This window comes from Ahaetulla prasina, chromosome 6 (genome assembly GCF_028640845.1).
Source record: "Ahaetulla prasina isolate Xishuangbanna chromosome 6, ASM2864084v1, whole genome shotgun sequence".
Taxonomy (NCBI): domain Eukaryota; kingdom Metazoa; phylum Chordata; class Lepidosauria; order Squamata; family Colubridae; genus Ahaetulla; species Ahaetulla prasina.
In genome coordinates, this window is record NC_080544.1 from 63,060,363 (window position 1) to 63,070,526 (window position 10,164).

Here is a 10,164-nt window from a genome sequence, read left to right on the forward strand (position 1 = left end):
GCTTTCCAGGAAGAAACTTACAAAACAATCCCTTGAATAATAACAACAAAAAAAATGCTATTGCAACATCATTTCCAAGAAATATATTACAATTTCAACAAAATTATGCTAAATAGCATGGCTCAACATTATGCAAGAGCTCTCTTTTTGTCTCTCAACATTAGGGTCCCTTTTCTTTTTTGTCCAACTTATATTTTGTCAGAGATAATGGCATTTTTTAAAAATATACAATTTTATTATTTATTTATTTATTTATTTATTTATTTATTGTTTTGATTTATATACCGCCCTTCTCCCGAAGGACTCAGGGCGGTTAAAATTTAAAAGTATTAAAATTTTTAAACACAAGAACAATACAAATTAAAAGTAAAAAAAGAAAAAAAGAAAAAACTAATCATGCAAAAAGAAAAGAGTAACAGAAACACAGAAAAGAAAGAAAAAAGAGATAAAGTGGAATTGGGAAAGGAGTCTGGCAAGGCTATATACTGTCACCCTGCCTATTTAACTTATATGCAGAGCACATCATGAGAAAGGCGGGGCTAGATGAATCAAAAGTTGGAATTAAGATTGCCAGGAGAAATATCAACAACCTCAGATATGCAGATGATACACTCTAATGGCAGAAAGTGAAGAGGAACTAAAAAGCCTCTTGATGCGGATGAAGGAGGAGAGTGAAAAAGTTGGCTTGAAACGCAACATTAAGAAAACTAAGATCATGGCATCCGGCCCTCTCAATTCCTGGCATATAGATGGGGAAGAAATGGAGGTAGTGACAGATTTTATTTTCCTGGGCTCCAAGATCACCGCAGATGGGGACTGCAGCCAAGGAATTAAAAGACGCTTGATCCTGGGGAGGAAAGCTATGGCAAATCTAGACAGCGTACTAAAAAGCAGAGACATCACCCTGCCAACAAAAGTGCATATAGTCAAGGCTATGGTTTTCCCAGTTGCAATGTATGGCTGTGAAAGTTGGACCATAAGAAAGGCTGAGCGCCAAAGAATTGAGGCCTTTGAACTCTGGTGCTGGAGAAGACTCCTGCGAGTCCCTTGGATTGCAAGACAACCAAACCAGTCAGTGCTAGTGGAGATCAACCCTGACTGCTCTTTAGAAGGCCAGATCCTGAAGATGAAACTCAAATACTTTGGCCACTTAATGAGAAGGAAGGAATCACTGGAGAAGAGCCTAATGCTGGGAAAGATTGAGAGCAAAAGAAGGTGATGACAGAGAATGAGGTGGCTGGATGGAGTCATTGAAGCAGTAGGCATGAGCTTAAATGGACTCCAGAGGATGGTGGAGGACAGGAAGGCCTGGAGGAATGTTTTCCATGGGTTGTGATGGGTCGGAGGGCTTATTTTCGGGGAAGGCTTATTTTAGCACATGCGCTCAAAATCCTGTTTCGGCTTATTATCCAGGGAAGTTTTATTTTCGGGGAAACACGGTAGTCCTACATTATAGGTATAAAAACAGTGTTCTATGACTATTTTTCTGTTTATTCATCAGTTCCAAAAGGAAAAGTTTTTATTTCAGTTGAATGTTAATTTTTAAAACTTTCTGAATCACTTGTATTATTTAGATCCAACATTTTCTCATTTTTTTGCACAAACACCAAACATGCTAAAAGGTATATTTTCTGGTGTTATAAAGCAATGATACATAATTTTATAAAAATTATTTTTAAGATGATAGCAAAGTGGAATTCAGTCCTTTCAAGCACATATTTTCATTTTGTTCCATCTGTTTATTATAATTTTTAATCTGCTTTATCACACATTCCTTAAATTGTTCTATTTTAAATTTCAATTCACTTTCAATTCAATTTTAAAGTTTATACCTTTTAGCAATTACATGTTTACCATTTGTGCACAATTTTGTTTCAAAAACAAACCATCAAGCAAGAAACAATATCCTAATCAAGGAATTATCAGGGAGAAAAGCTCCACCCCTACCAACATTGGCAGGGCAAGTTATTTAATGATAATTTTTTCTTTTAAAACCTATTAATTTCCTCTGGACATTATTTATTCCTTGTTATTTCAGCTTACTTAAGAACCACTTATTCTTTGCCCAACATCCACAGTTGGATGGGGAAATGGAGAAAATCGCTTTATAGAATTGATTTTCTTAAATCCAATCTAATTAGCTTGACAGGGGTCAGTTGTAAAAACCTGGATCATGGACCTCCATTCTGATATGGATGTTCCTGACCAACTAAAGACTACTGAACAATGCCTGCTAGTCTTCACCACTTCAGATGTTTCCTTTTTTTTCTCTCTAGAAGCTTCAACCAACTCAGCCCCTCTTTAAGAATCAACTTAATTGTTCCAAAAGATTCTACAAGTGCTCTGCAGAACTATTTTTAGGAAGAATCCCTACCCCATCACTTTTTGAGGTCTGGCTTCTTGCCAGATACCTCCACTGTACACAATTGTCTTAAGAAATAAATCAGGAAAAAAAACCCCCTCTGTGCTACCCCAATTAAGGAAGGGGGAGACATTGGAACTTCTTTTTTGTATATATATAATTTTTATTAAAGATTTTTACAGAAGTAAAAGGTATACATGAAATGATATAAAGTAGGATTAAAAAAGGAAAAGTGTGAAATGTAGTACAGTATACATATGACTTCCTATTTTCTTCAGAACAGTTACAAATTTATTATCTCTAGTCCCTCTTTTGACGTTAATCATAGTGTCCTTTTAAAAACCAACTCTTTTTAATCAGCAAATCCATAAACCACCAGTTTATTTTTTTCCATTTTCAGCAAAAAGTCCATAAGAGGTTTCTAGTCTTTAATAAAAGTACTTGTCATATTCTCAATCAAACAAGTCTGTTTTGTTATTTCCACACTTTCCATCATTTTCATAATCCATTTCTCTATTGTGGGTATTTCAATATTTTCCCATCTTTGTGCATATAATAGTCTCACTGCAGAGGCCATGTCCAAACCAATCTTCCATAGATCTTTTCTAACTGGCTGTTCAGAAGTCCCAGAGACACAGGAACTTCTGAAATGAAAAATATTCTCGAGGGAAGAACTCCAGTAGAAACCTGAGTAATGCAGAGAGATGAAGGGAAGGTGAGCTAATACCATTGTTGCCACGTCTCCTTGGTTGCTGCTCCTGGTTGGCTCAGTAACAGCAGCAGGAACTTTAGGAAGGGCTTTAGAGGTACTGGCAGATGTATTGTTTCAGGCTACTCTGTTTCTCCCTTCCTTCCTGCTCAGTTAAGGTACAAAGCAAGAGAGAATAACATATTGGCTGCTAATACCTGGATCACAAGTAGATAGCACCAAAGAGATGCAGAAAACTCTAACTCTGTGTCCCATTCAAGAGATTTGCCTGTGTTTTCATTCTCTTTGCGCTAGAGGTGTCATTGAGGGAGGAGATTCGTTGGTTTAAAAATGTGGTATAATATATTAAGTAAGTGAAAGATAGGATTATTGAAAAGCTCAAACTGTATGAATATTACCAAATAAGTGTTGAGGACTGTGTTAAAATATATTGCTTAGCCACTTTCTTCATTTCAAGGATGTCTTTTAAATCTGTTGTTAGCATAACAGCAAGTACCTTGTCAGGGGGAAAGGTCTTTCCAATACATGTGCCTGACAGGATTTGGTTTATAGCCATATGTACATAGTAGATTTGGCTAGCAACCTACTTTTCTCTAGCAACAGAACATTATTGATGCACTCCTGGGTAGAAAATGTCTCAAAATGTTGCTGAGGAAACACAGTTGTCTCATAAAGGATAACAGGATGTACTGTTAAATGTTTATTTTCTTTCCCATACAGTTTCATTATTGATTTGAGCTACTGATGAGTGGCTCAAATCAATAATCACATCAGAAAGGCTTGTATTCTAGAGTTCTTCCTCTTTCATAGCAGAGATGATTAGATGATTGGCTTTTCCAACCTGATGATGCTTCCAGTTGTCTTAGTTTTTAACCTTCATCTCCTGAACTGGAATAGTATGGAGCAAATGTGTCTTTCCCCATCTTCAACCATAAAACATCTGTAGTCATAACCCACATTGCTGGGAGGAACTAGGATTTCGAGAAAGGGGAACAACCTCAGTCCAGACTCTGTTGCTGGCTGAGTTAATGTGACGGACTGGATTAATAAATTCTCTGTTCCCTAAAGTGGAACGTGACTAAAGAGAAACTGGAAAGAACAACACATTGTGGAAATCATTAACATGGATTCCTGAATAAGACTGAGATAGACAAATCTCAATCTTATTCTATCTTTTCCCATATATGTATATAAAAAGAAATCGGACATATAAAATATAGAAAATATTTTAGAAATATTATCCTGCATTTGTTCAATTCTTATTGAATTACTTCAAGATTTTCTATAAAAGAAGAGAACTTTATAGAAATCATCATTGGTCAACCATGGTGTTCCTAAGCATACTTAGTTAAAGGAGTAGATGTTAATTCCTATTTTTCACTTCTCCAATGGTCTGGCTTCCTATACTTCCATGAAATCCTAGAGGAACAGGTCATAAGGGAAGTGCTTTTACTAAGCAGTTTTTTTTCCCCAGCCAGCAAAATAGAAAGAATAATAGCATAAAACAAAAGGATCAGCTATTACCAGCCTCTACCACCTTCAACAATAAAGAAACTCAAAAACATTGCAATGGAAGGGGATTTCTTTCCCAGGGAAGAAAAGAATGGTACAAAACTGGCTGGTACAAAACATTAGCGCTGAGCCCTCTTTTAGTGAAAGATTCATACTCTGGAACTTATAAAGTCAAATGTATAAACATTCACTCTGAGAATGAAGTTGGTATGGTTGACATTTTAGCAGATTTAGGTCCCAATTTTCGTACTTGAAGAGTAAACCCATGCATCAGAACATTTCAACCATAGCAATAAAATTATTAGCCTTAATATTGTCTAGTATAATAGCATTATGTTGCTATTAGGAACAAATTAGGAAAAAATACAAACAATAATGAATAATTTCAGTTTATGGGATGCATAACACAACTTTAGGTCACAGTTACTCTAATGCCCCTGTTTTTGCTCAAGTAAATGTAGTAGGAGCTACTACTGTAGAACGTTTCCATTTGATGCAGAACTTGAGGGATGATGATATCTCTCTGTATCGAAGCCCACACAGATAAGGTAACAAAGCCTTGGGCAACGTAATCAGGACATTACAAACTATCATAAATACCCAAATTCCTGTCTGTGGCCCAGTTACAGCATTGGCATAAAGGAGTGACTCCACTACAACAGCCAGAAGAGGAGAGAAATGAAAGAATAGGATAATGTGATGCATTAGGAATGTCACACTGGCTCTGGAGAAAATGCTTCTCCATATTCCTGATCGCTTTGTTTTAAAATACAAGACCATGTAACCACAAAGAATGAGGCTCAGACAGATAAAAAGGGCAGACACGGAGAGTATGTAGCAGAATTTCATGGCATTGTTTCCTTGTAAAGTCATCGCTAGTATTATTGGAACAGAACAGTTTTCTATCGGACATTCCCCAGAGTCTTGAGTGATGTGTAGTATTAGGAAAACAATTCCAGGGAAAATCCCAGAGCAGATCCATAGGAACAGAATCAGTTTTTTTGCTCGGGAATAAGGCAGAATGGAAATATAATGCAAAGGCCACAATATGGCCAAATAAGTGTCCAGCACCATCGCTGCAGATGTTAATAAGCCTCCACAGTAAGTCATTGCTAGAAAAAACAATAGCATGACACAACCATTTTTTGAGAGGCTGAAGGTAGACATACTGAAAACCGCAGACAGAGTGTAGAGCAGCAAATACATCAAATCACTAACCAAAGCATTGCCCAACAAAAGGTACCTTGTTTCCTGACGTATGTTGACATGAGAAAAAATCACAAATAAGATGAAAGGAATGACCAGGACGGCTGCAAGGAGACAAATTATTGGTGGGATCAAAAACATCTTCAGTTTGAAATATGGAGGGTAGACAATCCATTCTTGCAGGCTTTTCAAAGAGGGGTTATCCTCAGAGAAGGAATCATTTAAGCGCAATTGTCTATAGAAGGAGATGTTCTCTTGCAAAATCCTTGCTGATTCACATAGAGAATAGCTCATTTCTCCAAGAAATTCAGAGTGCCAACAAACATAGGTTCTTCAATAACAACAAAATGAGTTCTTTAATGTTGCACATTTGTGATAGCAAGCAACAAACATTTTGTAGAAATGTTTGTTTTGAAAACTATTTGTAGCCAATTCCGAAACAATATCTGAAGACAAGCACATATTATTCTACGAGACCTCAAAAGTGAAACCCGAACTTCTGAAAAATTGAATATATCCTTCTCTGAAAATAAAGAATACAATATATAAGAAATTTCCTCACAAGACTTAAAAAGTATGAACTATGGACCAAGCGCTTGACGAAGGAAATAAATGGGTTGCTAATCATTAAGAATTTGCTTTTGTCTTCACAGAATCATCATCACACAAGAAAAGCAGATGGACCATTAGCATGATTAAACAGATGTGATGATAAAAAAGGTACATTCCAAATATGCCAGTGTAATCAAGTTGTACATGAATGCAGAAGACATGATTGCTATGCTTAAGTGCAATAAATGTATTAAATCAATGTAATCAATAAGAACTGGGCTATTAGCTCATGAAATATAACTGCCTTATAATCCTTATGATATATGATTCTCTGAAGACTGCAATTGTACGTTTCCATTTATTTCTTAAGAGTTGGGCAGAACAGTGGTGGGTTGCTACCGGTTCTCCCTAGTTTGCAAGAACCGGTAGTAAACATTTTGAGTAGTTCGGAGAACCGGTAGTAAAAATTCTGCCTGGCCCCGCCCACAATCTATTGCTGCCTCCCGACTCCCAGCTGATTGGCTGGAAGGAAAAAACTCAGGGCTCACTTGACAAAGAAGAGAAAAAAAATGCAAGACACTGTCGCTTTAAATTGAGAAGCCAAGAAGCCTCCCAACTGATCGGCTACAATGAAAAAATCAGGACTCGCTTCTCAGCCAGGAGATCGCTTGGCAAAGAAGAAGGGGAGGTGGAAATGCTGTCGCTTTAAATTGACAGAGCTGGAAGCTCGTTTCTAGGTCAGCTGAACAACAAATTGGATAAGTGGAGGAATTCTTATATGGTTCAAAGTTTTTGAAGTTTTGGGGTTTGTGCAACATGGGCTTTGTGTTTCTAAAAAGGTTTGGGAAATTTCCATTGTGAAGTATCCTGTCTTGAATGAGTTTTCTGCCTGCTTGTAAATGGAGTCGAACTTCCGGCTTCCACCTCTAAGCACCGGTAGCTGTTTTCTGCTTACAAAGTTTCCTTTATGCAGCTGGCAGGAATGTGGAATTCCAGGCAGATTCCTTGTTAACAGCTTAATTATTTCTTAATTATCTAGTAATATTTTATTTGGGAAATGAAGAGGGGGGAGTTTGATTCCTTCCCAGAACAGATTAGAAGGAATGGGGATTTTGAAGTAACCTTCCCCTGGAGTGGGGAGGAAATGGGGATTTTGAAGTAACCTTCCCCTGGAATGGGGAGGGAATGGGGATTTTAGGCTTGCTGTCAAACATCAGCCATAATACTAATGACTGTTTTGAACAATATGCAGGTTGTATTACATGAATGGCTATTTTATATGTGAAATTATGACTGAAACCTATATAGGTTCACACTGTCAGGAAGTTTGTCCTTAGTTTTAGGTTGCTTCTCTCTTTGTTGAGTTTCCATCCATTGCTTCTTGTTTTGCCTTCTGGTGCTTTGGAAAATACTTTGCCCTCCCTTCTTTCTAGCAGCCCCTTAAAATCCATTGCCTATCACATTCTTGGGCAAAGCATGTGAGCCATTTCTTCCTTTCAGTGGTCCATGAAAGTGCATCTATAGCAGAGGTCTCTAACCTTGGCCACTTTAAGACTTTAAAACAGCAAAGGCTGAGGAATTCTGGGAGTTGAAGTCCACAAGTCTTAAAGTGCCCAAGTTTGGAGACCCCGATCTATAGTATGTAAATAATAAAGTTGAAAAAAGGTGAACAACATTTTTGCAGAACTATAGATATGTTGAGGCTGGGTGTGACAAGGAATGGCTGGGAGGGGAGGAGCCAGGCAAGGTACTCCTTGACATGAGTGACATTGAGTTGGCCACACCTACCCAGTCACATGACCATCAAGCCACACCCACTGTCACATGACCATCAAGCCACACCCACAAAATAAGTCAGCCCACAGAACCGGTAGTAAAAAAATTTAGAACCATCCCTGGGGCAGAAGTATCCCAAAGTGGACTATCCAATGATGGAGCGCTCAAATAATTCTAATGCCAAGATGGCTGAGGCATTAGGAGGGCAGAAAAAAAGTTGTTTCCCATTGCACAACATCAAAGGGACATAATGTACATTTGTTTCTGTTGCATTTGAATGCATTTGCATTGGAGCTAGAGTTTCTTTCAACCAGCCATCCTTTCTCAACCTTGGAACTTATGTGTGGCTTTTAATGCCTAGAATTTCCCAGCCAGAGTTCTGGGAGTTGAAGTCTACTCTTTTTAAAGTTGCCAAATTGGGGAACACTGCTCTAAACCATGCTCTGCACAGCTTCATTTTGGAATCTACATGTTTCCAGTGGTAATAAGTATCCAACCTTCAAATCAGACACATCTATACATGCAAATAGATAAGCTATTTGAAGTAAGTACCCCAAATACAATTATAGCAGCAATGTGACATGTGGCAGCAACCTTCCTTCCTTCCTTCCTTCCTTCCTTCCTTCCTTCCTTCCTTCCTTCCTTCTTTCCTTCTTTCCTTCCTTAATTACTTTTTCCCGCCTTTATTACTTTTACAAATATCTCAAAGCAGCACAAATCCACCACACATTCCTCCTCCTATTTTCCCCAAAACAACAGTCCTGTTAGGTGAATTGGCCTGAGAGAAAGTGACTGGCCCAAGGTAAGCTATCTGTCTTTAATTTAGGATAGAGAGCTAAAAAAAAAGTGATCAAACTCAAAAGGTTGAGAGGAAAAAAAGTAAAATAATTTTAGAAATGTATAGAAAAACTTTATTGTTGAAATAGTAGCAGTAACTACTTAAACAATTCTTGGTCCATACCACATGGCCTCACTAAAAAGATTAAATTTGCCATTCTTATATTTTTATTTCTACAATTCTGATTTGGAAATCATTCTGTACAATGCTTTGCTTAAAAACGAAGAGAAAGAAAAAGAGGAGAGGGAAATTTTTAGTTTTATTATGAAATATATATAAAAAATTGTTTCTAGTCTTTATCTCTGCCAAATAAGTCCAAGATAGGATAATTAGCTAGCGCTCACATGATGAATAATTGGAATTTGTGTCATTCCACTTTAGTTTCTTTTGTACAGTTTCATAAATTTTTAAACTTCATAGTGTTATTTCTCATTTTCCCTATTGCTCTTATATCACTTTTTCAGTTGTTCATCATTTGCTGACTGCTGGGTGCATTTAATTATTGTAAGCTTTCAGCCATCTTTGACAGCTGCACAACAAAAATTTTGCTTCCTGAATACTTTTGAATGTATCTTATAGATTTTTCGCTGCTAATCATGAAAATAAGCAGGAATGTAACCTATGTACCATTTTATGGAAATCTTCTGTTTTATACAATGGCAACGTACAGTACCTGTTGGCTATACTGCACACAGGAAAGAAACATACAAAAACATCCAGTACAACAAGTACAACTGGAATATTGTGGAGAGCTCAAAAGTTCTAAGCATTCAAGAACGTTGTTGAAAATTTTCTTGGCAACTATAGAACACCAAATAACAACAACCACAACTGGTTGACAAACTTCTTACAGCACAGAAGGCCATAAAGTGCAACATGTTATTGAAGATGTATTTTCTGCATTCACACGTGGACTTTCCCCCCTGAAAATCTAGGTGCACACTGTAATAAACATTGTGAAAGTTTTCACCAAGACATTCCTACAAAAGAAAAATGGAATTAGGGCAACTGGAATCCATCAGTGCTGGCTATTATTGGACACTGCAGTGAGGTGCATCAGAACCACTTTTAGCCCTATTGAACCTATGCTTCATGTTGAAAACATTATGCTATTAAATACACTATAAGTTAATTTCATATTTCTCAAGATTCCTACCTCATACATTCTGAAATTATATCTGTGTTCATTTTGAAGGGGTTTATCATAGC

The 10,164-nt window shown here is 37.2% G+C and overlaps 1 protein-coding gene across 1 annotated transcript; it reads right to left on the reverse strand.

Annotated features, from left to right (window-relative positions):
* Positions 1 to 5,030: 5,030 nt before the first annotated feature.
* Positions 5,031 to 6,083, reverse strand: GPR148 (G protein-coupled receptor 148). Its single transcript, XM_058189124.1, has one exon. The coding sequence runs from the start codon at positions 6,081 to 6,083 to the stop codon at positions 5,031 to 5,033; it is 1,053 nt and encodes a 350-aa protein (XP_058045107.1).
* Positions 6,084 to 10,164: the final 4,081 nt, after the last annotated feature.

What these genes read in the sequence shown, in the direction of transcription:
- GPR148 (XM_058189124.1), bottom strand. Translation starts at nt 6,083, where the DNA reads ATGAGCTATTCTCTATGTGAATCAGCAAGGATTTTGCAAGAGAACATC.